At 30.5% G+C, this 12,454-nt stretch overlaps 3 protein-coding genes across 4 annotated transcripts; 1 reads left to right on the top strand and 2 right to left on the bottom strand.

The window, feature by feature from the left end:
* The first annotated feature begins 3,117 nt into the window (after nt 1–3,117).
* Nucleotides 3,118–10,428, top strand: Pug (pug C-1-tetrahydrofolate synthase, cytoplasmic). 2 transcript variants are annotated; one of them, XM_072013405.1, is made up of 13 exons: nt 3,118–3,158; nt 4,225–4,290; nt 5,109–5,444; nt 5,998–6,090; nt 6,286–6,427; nt 6,789–6,900; nt 7,462–8,027; nt 8,257–8,560; nt 8,634–8,851; nt 8,928–9,391; nt 9,473–9,725; nt 9,808–9,993; nt 10,060–10,428. In XM_072013405.1, exons 1-13 carry the CDS (start codon nt 3,133–3,135, stop codon nt 10,147–10,149), a joined length of 2,856 nt encoding a protein of 951 aa, XP_071869506.1. In that variant the 5' UTR covers nt 3,118–3,132; the 3' UTR covers nt 10,150–10,428. The 2 variants fall into 2 exon arrangements, with proteins under 2 accessions (XP_071869506.1, XP_071869507.1); XM_072013406.1 differs by lacking the exon at nt 3,118–3,158 and adding an exon at nt 3,947–4,140.
* Nucleotides 10,294–11,637, bottom strand: LOC139992514 (probable methyltransferase-like protein 15 homolog). Its single transcript, XM_072013408.1, has one exon. The coding sequence runs from the start codon at nt 11,635–11,637 to the stop codon at nt 10,480–10,482; it is 1,158 nt and encodes a 385-aa protein (XP_071869509.1). The 3' UTR covers nt 10,294–10,479.
* On the bottom strand, nt 11,500–12,405 carry LOC139992515 (ubiquinol-cytochrome-c reductase complex assembly factor 2-like). The gene is made up of 2 exons (XM_072013409.1): nt 12,142–12,405; nt 11,500–11,924 (listed from the first exon to the last, which is right to left on the bottom strand). The coding sequence occupies exons 1-2, from the start codon at nt 12,207–12,209 to the stop codon at nt 11,621–11,623; spliced, it is 372 nt and encodes a 123-aa protein (XP_071869510.1). The 5' UTR covers nt 12,210–12,405; the 3' UTR covers nt 11,500–11,620.
* Between the last annotated feature and the right edge of the window lie 49 nt (nt 12,406–12,454).

The following is a 12,454-nucleotide window of genomic DNA, read 5'->3' as shown; positions in this document are numbered from 1 at the left end:
TGATGATTAAGTCAGCCGAGGATAATGAACGTTCATAACGGAAATACTCCATTATATTTGATTCTTACAGATATGAAATCATTCATTATGTATATATATATATAGTGTTAAAAAGTATTTACACATCATTGTATTCATTATATCATATACAAATTAATTAATTAGATCCAAGTATATTAAATTTCATATCATTTCATAGTATACTTCCATACGACTAAGAAAATTTGATGAGAATGAAATATGGAACCTCAGGAAGAAATGCAAATATCTTTTGCAGTCATTGTAATCGTCTGAGCGGTAGTGCGGGTGTTGTTAAAAATTCATGGTATCGTATTAATCAAATCTCTACGAGAACTACCTTTAATTAGAGAAAACGCAATTGAACTCGATGAAAGGGGAATAAAGATAGAAACACAGATCAGGACCGCTTTGTCCGAAGCACAGGGGAAATCTGAAATATCAGAGACGTAGCCACGATTCACGCTTCTTCGTCGGGCTTCCGCCCTTCTGAGAACACGGAAAGCCACGCAGAAGGAGGATCTTGGTTAATCTTACTAATCTTCGCCGTTTGCTCCAACCTCGAATGACGAAACGGCGGAACGGTCAGTTGAAGACCACGGCCTAATGACATTACAGATCCCCCAATCAGCGCGAAGACCGGATAAAGGACGTAGAACATACTACGCTTAATTTCATTGAGCCGTTTGAAGCGAACGTATAGTCTTTTCAAGTTGTCGAGACACTAAGAGGTCTAATCACCGACGAGCACTATTGTACGTGTTTTAATAATACGAATAATACGATTTAAGCAAGATATGAACGCGAAGTAACAAATTTAATTAAATTGAATTATGAATTATTTAGAAAATTTTCGATAGACCAAACTTTAATATACCAATCATTTGCCCAATATTAAATAAATGTTATATTGTTTATAGTTCGAAAAATACTTGGGTATAGTTTTAATGATACGACGACGAAATTAATTGTCGTAACATCAAGAAGCTTAAATTCAGTTTTTGCTTAGTCTTGGAAAACGTCCGCAGTAAATTAGATGGGTTTATCGACTCGTGGGGTTTTGAAACACAGAACAGAATGAGGAAAGCAAGCTGTTTTTGCACGGTTCTCCACAAAGTTCTAGAGAGTAGTATAATTTGAACTGTTCCCAAAGCTCCGTATAAACAACTTTGAGCCTTTCTATATTTCCTTAATTAAATATGAACATGTATTAACAAACATATATATTATCTGTTCTTTGAAAATTATTCGTTCAAATATAAATATAAAATAAAAATCAATTATTCTTAGAAGATAAAGTAGTAAGTTATAAAACAATACAATTCATTACTTATTTGATAAAAAATCACCTTTTTTTAACGTTTCTAAATTATGTAACAGCCCATGGCTGTAGAGAAAGTTCCGAAGTTAAAGAGCATGTGTTGGCCGCATGGCCTGCGAAACGACGTCCAAAGATAGGATCTTACTAACTGGGACTTACAAACAAACCCATGAGCCTTGGAAAAGAAAATTTATCGTTTATGGGTTTTTCTATCCCAACCTCGGAAAGAAGCTTTCCCTTTCCTCAGCACCCAGGAAAAAGGAAAATAAAGAAAAGCTCGGAATGTTAGTCATAGTTAGTCGTATGGTTAGTTCGTATCGAGTCTGCATCGAGGCTGTATGGAGACAATAGCAGTTTAGTTCAGTAAGTATTAAATCTGTATAGTCATCGCTTGAGCTTGACGATTATTTTCGATTTTAATTCATCATAAATATTTTAAACTTAGTATAATTATCGTATCTCGTACATTAATTAAAATCATAATACGAATTCGTATTTGAAAAATAAACCATAATTCACTAATTAAGAGGTACTATATGTATATTCGATTATTCCTGTTCTAAAATTCGTTGATTATATTATAGATACATAGATTTTTTAAATATTAATTAATAGGATATGAAATTCTCGAATTTTGTGTAATGAATATTGAAAATATTGAAATATGCACTAGTTATATTTCGTTTGACTAGGAAATTAATTATTTTTAGCATCATATTACAAGAATTTATTACGAAGCTTTGACGTCTATGATAAGATTTAATAAATCATTTAGTTATCAATATGTAGTAAGATCTCACGATCAATCGTATATTCGTCAGTTATTTATTAAAAACGAATATAAATATGTATATATACAGTATATATAGTTGATATAGAAAGTATTCATACTCTTTACAACAGAATAACTTTCTTAAAGTTAGATCAAATAAGTTGAGTTTTTTAGACAAGTTAGGAGGATTAGTTTACTAGATGAAGCGTAAAAAGACCTTTGGAAAAGTTGCAATTGTTCGTAAGCGCGAAGAAAAAAGAGAAAGCGTTTTACATCTTCTTTATGTTTATAAACAATAAATTTTGAAGATTTATGTCAGTCATATATATGCTGAAAATTTTATTGAAATCGATAAACGTCGCTATAAGCTACAAACGACTAAAAATAGTGAAAATCGCACTTTTTCACGACTTTCGGTGTATTAACTGTAATAAATGTAAAGATTTTTTCATCTTTCAATGACTGTTACTTGTTACCACATCAATCGATTTCGATAAAAAAGATACGATATTTTCCAAAAGTCTTTTTACGTTTCCTCTAGTAAACTAATCTTTCCAGCTTCTCCAAACAAATCAAGTTGTTTAGTCCAATTTAAAAAAATTCTACTTTAAAGGGTATACGACTACTTTTTACACCGACTATACATAACATATTTAGATTCATTTTCATATCAACGTACATAAGTATTGCGAAACTGCATTCGCTTTTATCTCATTCATGTTCAACATTGTAATTCTGTTATATTCATCCAAAAACTTATTATTACGAATACAAAAAATCGCTAATTTAAGAAGAAATTGTTTTACTCGTATATACTTTGCATCTCGTAAAGATAATAATATCGTTTTCATGCATGCATGTCAAATAATGAAGATCAAAGTTTATCAAATACAGTTCCGATATGGATTATCGGTAAACATTTATTCTCTTGTTTGTTGCATGTATTTCCTTATCCCCCATGGAGATTATATTTCTTAATGATTCATTAGTCTCTACCGGATCATCATCTTAACTCTATGATATGACACGGATACTGCAAACTTACAAGTAAGAATAATATTTCTTATAATACTCTTCCAAACTCTTAATACTCTTATCTTCCTAATCGTTAAGTATATTTTTTTAGGGATTAAAAAGAATCGCGTGGATTCCGATACAATTAGTGGAACGTTCCATTACTGTTGCATGTGTGTGTATGTAATGTGTTAGTGCGTGAGCATTAATAAATCGGAGTATGTGTAGCAGTTTTTAGTAAATGGGTTTGTGTAATTGTTTATGTGCTGTGGTGTGTCATGTAATTTCTTCAACTGTGTGGGAATTTTTAACATTTTCCTTGCATCATCGTTTCTGATAAAAGTCAACGCGTTGAGGATGAATCTTAAGATGATAGTTTGGTTTCCATTTTTAAATACATTTGTTTACATTATATCTATGTTTAGATTTTTTGATGTTTGACTTGACCACCGTACTTCCGATTTGTAATGAATATATTCATACGTGTTTAATAATGGTTTTATATATTAATAATTCGTTGCCTCTGCTCAATTTGGAGTTTCTTATTTTAAGCCTAATATATCATACTATACTGATTTTCTAGTAATTTTTATTTGTTTTATTTTCCCTTCAATGTGTTTTCTTCAGTTTGGTTTTTTGTCTAAGTAAAGTCCGAGGTGTCTGAGAATTTATTTAATTGTGAAGACTGACTTTGGAGTTGGTTCTTTATTCAGTAAAGTAATAGTTAGATATTAACATTTGTCTGGGTAACTTTTATCTTATTGCACATATTGACACACACATGCTTTATTATATTTTACTCAAGTTTCGAGTTGGTATAAACGTTTAAATGATCGATTACATGCTTCATTGTGTGAACAGCTCGCATAACGATATCACTACAAAGATATATACTTATATACATGAGTATTCAGGAGTCACAAGTTGAATTGCTTGTAAACCGGTTGCCTGCACTAAAACTGTTCATTCGAACAGTGTCGGTCTTCCAGTAAATTCATGTCGATCGTATCGATCTGTACGTCTTAATTTACACAGCGATTAATTTATACAGTGAAAAATCAGTAAAAAAAAGATTGTAATTTCTTTTGTGTGATTATAGATTCTTGCACAGAATCATGTCGACAGATGCACGAGGAATTGTGTTATCCGGCACAGAATTGGCAAGGTAAGTCACTAAAGGCTATCAAAAATAAGTTTTAAAGAATAAGAAGAGCATACTTAATTCGTATGTAGCTCTTCAAATAAAATGTATTACAGCTTTCAGAATAGATCTTCGAAATAATTTATCGATCTGATCCTACACGTGGTTCAAATTTCAAAATAAAAGCTTTTCGAATAGAAATTACGATTTAAATTAATTTTCCAAGTGTTTCATAGTTGTGTAGAGGTCGATACTATTCATTGGACTAACTTTCCTATCTTTTATAGTTTATAATTTAATTCTTAAACCAGCTCTTAATAATTATATGCTTTATAAACGTATGCCTCTTTCCCTATGTGAGGTTATGTATATTTTCTGTGACTTAATTACATAATCATAAAAAAAAACATTTATTACAATACAAATAATTCTTGAAATGAAATCCTTGATATTTAGTAAAACATTGAATTGTATATTACTCTTTAGAAAACATGGATACATATACCTGCATTAAGAACCGCCAAATTTAAATATTCGTAAGAGATGTATGCGAGATATATATATATCTATTAGAATTTTTTTTTTTTTGTAATATATTTCGAATTAAATTGATTTCGTATATATATTTTGTTGATATTGACAATGATAATTAGAAATTTGAAATATTTTATTGGTAGAAATTTCCTATTTGTATATATATATATACATTCCTAATAGATACATTCCTAAATTATTAACTTAACAAATTTAATACTTCATTTTTCGCAAATCATTTTATATAGTTCTAAATATATTATATATTATTGAAAATATATATTATAATGAATTTTTTACTTTTTTAGCGAAATTCGTGAAAATCTAAAGAAAGATGTGAGAGCATTGAGTGAGAAATTACCAAATTATGTACCTGGTTTAGCGATCGTTCAAGTAGGCGGCAGAGAAGACTCAAATGTTTATATAAGAATGAAAATAAAAGCGGCAAGTGAAATTGGAATTGTCGCAGATCATGTCAAATTACCAAATACCATCACAGAACTAGAATTAATAAACAAAGTAAATAAATTGAACAATGATCCAAACATACACGGTATCATCGTACAAATGCCACTTGACAGTATCAATAGAATTAATTCCCTTATGATTACCGACCTAGTATCGCCCGAGAAGGATGTGGATGGGTAAGTTTTCCAGATTGTCATAATCAATGTAATAATTTTTTTTTTTTTGATACTGCGCTCAACTTTGAATTACTGTTCATTTAAACTGAAAAAGATAATATAATTAACATGTATTTTAAATGTATTTCATGAAAATGAATGAATGAAAATGAAATTCATTTCATGAATTAAACAATGTTCGCAACGAAATTTTAAAAAATTTATTATTAAATGATAAGTTTATTAAACAAAATGTATTTTAGGATAAAATAATGTAAGAAATAAATGCTGACATATATAAGAAAATGCGTCAGTAACGTGACCTTTAACACAAAACATCTCGAATTAAATGATAAGAGCGTAGTCGTTAAAAACCTTCCGTTTAAATACTTTGCAAATTCAATAACAATTTTTTACTTATTTTGTTAGGGAACGTCACAATATTTCGGTCGATCCAGCGTTATTGGAAAATATTCAAACATTAATCTTTATTTATAACTGAAAATAGGAAATAATGCTTATTTCCTCTTATACACAGAACAATGAATATTAAAATATTCTATTTTTTTTTTAGATTAAACACAATTAACGAAGGAAGAGTAGCCATTGGCGATATGTCTGGATTCTTACCATGCACTCCAAATGGATGCATTGAACTTATCAAAAAGTATGTTGAAAATGTTTTTTTCTTTTCAACTAACAATTCCTTATGCTTTCCATTCGAAAAAAAGGACACAACATGATAATTAAAAAGAAATAACTCTTTAAATAGATAAATATAACAATTACGTATGATAGTTATGTACCTGTATAAAGTATAAGATGATATCTAATGCAAAATAATTAAAATAATGTTTTGTAGAAGCGGCGTACCGATAGCTGGTGCTCAAGCTGTAGTTATAGGCAGAAGTAAAATCGTTGGTACACCTATATCTGAATTATTAAAATGGCATAACGCAACTGTAACAATATGTCATTCAAAAACGCGAAATCTTCCACAAATTGTAAGTATTCTATCTCCATTGGATCAACATATTGTCTTCCTTAGTTCATATGATTTATGTATCATTTTGAAATATCTAAGAAGAATTAAGTTTTATTATTTCTTGTGTCTTTATTTTTCTTCGTTCAATTCAAAATATTTGGTCGTCATTTCATAACAGTTTGTATAATACAACATTGCTTAAAGGGTAAAAAGATGGATAGCTTAGAATATTTCAGAATATTTTCAAAAATAAAAAATGCTAGATAAGACATTTTTCACTTATAAGATTAACATTTTAACTATGCTTTTTACGAATTTATAAACGAAGATTTAGAAAACTTTAACTATATTTTACATCGAATATTCGATTGTGATTAAAGGTTTCACAAGCTGACATCTTAGTGGTTGGTATTGGTCAACCCCAGATGGTTAAAGGAAGCTGGATTAAACCGGGTGCAGTCGTAATCGATTGCGGAATCAATTCCATTCCAGGTAGACATAATTTCACGTACTGTATTCATTGATATTATTCTCCCATCAATATTATTTCCCTTAAAATCGTGTATTATTAATGTTAAACTTGCAATAATTATTGTACTTAATGTTATAATTCCTAAGCTCATTATCACTGTTATGAGAAGTATATTTAACGCTAACGGTACTTTCTTTTTCATAATGTAGATCTCGAATTTTGAAATATCATATATAATAGGCAAATACGGAAGAAATAAATCTGAACAAATTTCTTCATTCTAGTTCGGCTAAAGAAATTCATTTTTTAAACTTATTCTTTCTGAAATTTACTTTTGTTTACCCTGTTCTTAATGGAATTCTAGGGTTTTAAAGTATATCAACCTAGTTGCGATCCTCAAATTTTGTATTTCGCAATCTTGAAACGAAGAAGAAGATTTTTACTGTCTTAAGAAGAATTGTAATATACAATTAAAACGGCGATTCAATCGAAAATAGTGAGAGAGCGCCGGACAATTAAATGCAATAATTACAAAGTAAATGAATTCTTTTATAAAATAATAATCTGAAGAATTATTTCAGATCCTACAAGAAAAAGTGGACAACGTTTGGTGGGCGATGTAGATTATAATGAAGCTGCTAAAGTAGCTTCTTATATCACGCCAGTACCTGGTGGTGTTGGTCCAATGACCGTTGCTATGTTAATGAAAAATACAGTAATATCTGCACAAAGAACAGCAGAGAAAGTATTAAACAAGAAATGGAATTTAAAAATTTTAAAAATCAATCCCCAAAAGCCGGTACCTAACGACATAACGATTTCAAGAAATCAGGAACCTAAACCAATCACAAGTTTAGCCGAGGAAATTGGATTACTTCCTAATGAAATTAGTCCTTATGGAAGTACAAAAGCAAAGATCAGCTTGAAAGTTTTAAAACGATTGGAAAACCAACCAAATGGGAAACTCGTGGTAGTTGCTGGTATCACGCCAACACCATTTGGTGAAGGCAAAAGTACAGTGTCGTTAGGCTTGGTGCAAGCATTAACAGCATTCAAAGGAAAGAATTCATTTGCAACTCTAAGACAACCTAGCCAAGGACCTACTTTTGGAGTTAAAGGAGGAGCGGCTGGTGGAGGATATTCACAGGTATTGTCTATCGAAATTAAAAAAATTTTTTAAGTATACAAATTAATCTTAATTCCAGTTACGTTAGCACAAGAGAGATGTTCATCGTCGTACTATAAATATTTTAATTTCTTCATAAAATTAACTTCATAAAATTGTATGACTTAGATGAAAAAAGAAATAACAATAAATAAAAATATCAAAGCATACTATCAAATAAAAAATATAAGTAATATAATACAATTTTCAGATCATTCCTATGGAAGAATTTAACTTGCACTTAACTGGTGATATCCACGCCATAAGCGCAGCGAATAATCTATTAGCAGCACAAATTGATACTCGATATTTCCACGAATGTACTCAAAGTGATCAGTCTCTTTACGATCATCTTGTACCAACTATCAAAAATGAAAGGAAATTTTCGAAGATACAATTAAGACGTTTAAAAAAACTAGGTATCACAAAGACCGATCCAAATAGTTTAACGGAAGAAGAAAGGAGGAGATTCGCGAGATTAGATATTGACCCAGAAAACATTACTTGGACTCGAGGTAATATGGGACACATCATGCACAAAAGATTAAAAAAACGATACAATCTTTTATACAAATATACTTATTTCAGTGGTCGACACAAATGACCGATATTTACGGAAAATTACCATTGGTCAAAGTCCGACCGAGAAAGGTAGAACGCGAGAAACATCATTCCGCATTTCTGTTGCTTCGGAAATAATGGCAATACTTGCATTGTCAACTAGCGTCGATGATATGAAGCGAAGACTCGGCAACATAGTAGTTGCTTTTAACAAAGATGGAGAACCGTTAACTGCCGAAGATTTCGTTAGTATATCTATTATCCAAATTATGAAATTACAAATATTTCATTCCAGTGCTCGCTAATAATATATACATTTAGGGTATGACTGGAGCAATGGCCATTTTATTGAAAGATGCTATTGAGCCAACACTTATGCAATCATTGGAAGGAACACCGGTGATGATTCATGCTGGACCGTTTGCAAATATTGCTCACGGCTGTTCCTCCATCATAGCAGATGCTATTGCATTAAAATTAGTTGGACCGGAAGGTATCGTAGTAACCGAAAGTGGATTCGGTTCTGATATCGGTATGGAGAAATTCTTTGACATTAAATGTCGAACATCTAATCATGTGCCAAACGCTGTTGTGCTTGTTGTAACTGTTAGAGCATTGAAGATGCATGGTGGAGGGCCTCCAGTAAAGACTGGCGTTCCATTAAAAAAAGAATATCTCGAGGAAAATCTTGATTTAGTTAGGAAAGGTCTTCCGAATCTTCAGAAGCATATCAGTAATGGAATTAAATTTGGTGTTCCAGTTATTGTTGCCATTAACGTTCACAGGTAAATTTTACACAAAGGTAAATAATTTTCCTCGTAAATACTTTTGCGTAGTAAATACAGAATCGTAAAATATTATTTCAGTACTGATACTCAAGCTGAATTAGAATTAGTGAAACGAGCAGCAATAGAAAGTGGTGCTACTAATGCAGCTATATGTAATCATTGGGCAGAGGGTGGTGCTGGTGCCACAGAACTGGCTGATGCAGTCATAGCTGCTACAAATAAAGTTAGTAACTTCAAAGTATTGTATGATCTTAATATTGGTATAGAAGAAAAGATAAATATTATTGCCAAAGAAATGTATGGAGCTGGAGAAGTTGTTCTTGCGGACAAGGTAAGCTCTCAATTTTGTAGAAAATTCTTGTTTGATATAAAATTTACACAATTATGTGTACAATTAATAATTATGAACACAGGTTCAGGAGAAAATAAAAAAGTATAATCAATTAAATTATGATAATTTACCGCTATGCATGGCAAAAACATCAAACTCTTTAACGGGTGATCCATCAATTAAAGGTGCACCTACAGATTTTACACTCAAAATTACTGATATATTTGTGTCAGTAGGAGCAGGCATTATAGTACCAATAGTAGGAGAAGTAAGTTCTTCAGATTATTGAATATTACGATATAATATATAACTATAATATGTACTCTATTTCTAGATAATGATGATGCCAGGTCTTTCTACAAGACCAAGCATTTATGACATGGAATGGAACAGTGAAACAGATGAAATAGAAGGCTTATTTTAAGTATGTTACACCTGCAATGTTATAAACATCATGATTTACAATTAGACCGCAGATTTTTATGCATATTCATATCTTTGTGAATAAAAATGAAAAAATGGATTCTAAATGGTGATTTGTTTTATATATGAAGTATTATAAAGAATATTTTACCTTGAATATTTTGTATATTTTTGCATCTCTAAATTGTAACTCTTTATTTCTTTTTTTACACATGATACAATGTACATATATTGTCAAAGATCCAATAAATATTATTTTGTATTTAAAAAAAGATACAAATGGAAATATTTATTCGTATCTATAATGTCAACTCTAAAATTTGACAGTAATTTAAGTTATTTTACATATAGCTCGTAATTTTGCAGAATGTGATCTTGGATTTACATTTATTTCTTCTAGTGTAGGTGTTATTACATGTTTGTGCAACATTTTCCAAGGTGTTTTATTAAATTCTTCCATTTCAGTTAAGCTATAATATTTACCATAATTTAAATATTTTGATGGTAACACATTAGCTACAGTTTCTGTTATGTTTCCTGACATATGCCTTTTAACGATTGTGTCTTCCAGAGAATGAAAAGATATTGTTATTAAACGACCATTCGTTTTTAAATATGACCCAGCAATAATAATACCATAGTTAATCTCATTTAATTCATTATTTACAAAAATTCTTAATGCTTGAAATGTTTTTGTTGCACAATGAGAATGTCTGCCAAGTTGATCAAATCTTTTCTCAAAAACCACAGATTCAATAAGTTGAGCTAATTCTTGTGTAGTTTTTAAGTTTCTAAAATTATATCGAGCTTCTATAATGGCACGTGCAATTTTTTTAGCATATTTTTCATTACCATAAATTCTTAACACACGAGCTAAGTCTGATTCTGTTATTTGCTCTAAAACTTCACTAGCTGTAGGTTCTGATGGGCATCTAAATCCATCCATTCTCATATCTAAAGGTCCATTTTTTGACACTGAGAATCCTCTTTCAGCAATATCAAATTGCATAGATGAACAACCAAAATCAAACAAGAAGCCATCTATGGTATGTACATTTACCTTATATTTACAAAGTAACTGTGGCAATTCAGAAAATCTCCCCAATAAAGGTATTACTTGTCCAGGATATTTCTCTGACAAAATTTGTGCATGTTGATATGCAACAGGGTCTCTATCCAATGCAAATATTTTTACATCAGGTGAAGATTCCAAAATTTTTGTAGAATGCCCACCAGCTCCAAATGTCATATCCACAAAAACTTTTCCTGGTAATGGCTCCAAATAATGTAATACTTCCTTAACCATAACTGGCACATGAGGTATATTTTTAATAGTATTATCAGTTTCATCTGCTATTTTGCTATATTTTCTACTATTCTTTAAATCTATCGTATCATTATGTGTCCAAAATAAATAATGTACATGCTTTTTTGGATATTTCATACCATAATATTTATATACATTAATTATATCACTTATTAGCTTCATTCTTAACAAAATTCCTGAATAATCTTGAAAATTTATTCTTGATAGATCCTCTTCTATCTTCTGAAAAGTAATCCTGTGCTTCTGGTGTAAGCAATAAATTACATTGATCTTTTGTTAATCCAGTAGCAGTACTTGAAAGTGTACGACTATACATTTGTCCATAATGATTGGAAGAAATTCTCTTCAAACACATGTAATAACGGTCACATTGTCCACGATTTACTTCACTAGCTTCACCCTTTGCAAAAGCAAGTTTTAATTGATCACGAATATGTTGAGCTAGGTCTCTAAAATACATATAAATTATAATTATATTTTATAACAACAGTTACAATAATTAGATATAAAATTAATAACATATTCTAATACTATAAAACATAATAACTAATTGTATACAGTATCAAAGCATTTATAACCATAACTATTTAAAATATTAAATCTAATCTGAATATAGGTTATGAGGAAGGAAAAAATAGCCACATTTAGTTTATTTAGCAAAATTACCTGCCAGGTTTAGAATTATCCAAGGGCCATGATTCTAATAATTTCATATAATTTCTATATGTACCCATAGTAATAACAGAGAGGAAACGAGAATGCTCACGCACGTAATTCTAGTTATTTCTCAGTACAGGTGCTGCACCATGCGGTCAAATGCTGAAGTCAATTAAACTTAGCATATACAAGAACCTATATAAGTAGGGATCTGTACTGTTTGATTACACACTAGCATAGACAAGAACCTATTTAATTGTACGGATCTACGGAAAAGTTCATATCTATTTTTTTATCTGAGATAGACAAATATGAGACTGGT

Source organism: Bombus fervidus, chromosome 11 (assembly GCF_041682495.2).
Source record: "Bombus fervidus isolate BK054 chromosome 11, iyBomFerv1, whole genome shotgun sequence".
NCBI lineage: Eukaryota > Metazoa > Arthropoda > Insecta > Hymenoptera > Apidae > Bombus > Bombus fervidus.
This window is presented reverse-complemented; position numbering and strand designations above follow the sequence as displayed.

Excerpts from the sequence above, each read along its gene's own strand:
- Pug (XM_072013405.1), top strand. The coding sequence starts at position 3,133 with ATGACACGGATACTGCAAACTTACAA. Across the intron at positions 6,091-6,285 it reads TGCATTGAACTTATCAAAAA|AAGCGGCGTACCGATAGCTG; the intron begins GTATGTTGAAAA and ends AATGTTTTGTAG. Across the intron at positions 6,901-7,461 it reads CGGAATCAATTCCATTCCAG|ATCCTACAAGAAAAAGTGGA; the intron begins GTAGACATAATT and ends GAATTATTTCAG.
- LOC139992514 (XM_072013408.1), bottom strand. The coding sequence starts at position 11,637 with ATGAAGCTAATAAGTGATATAATTAATGTATATAAATATTATGGTATG.
- LOC139992515 (XM_072013409.1), bottom strand. The coding sequence starts at position 12,209 with ATGGGTACATATAGAAATTATATGAAATTATTAGAATCATGGCCCTTG. Across the intron at positions 11,925-12,141 it reads GATAATTCTAAACCTGGCAG|AGACCTAGCTCAACATATTC; the intron begins GTAATTTTGCTA and ends TATGTATTTTAG.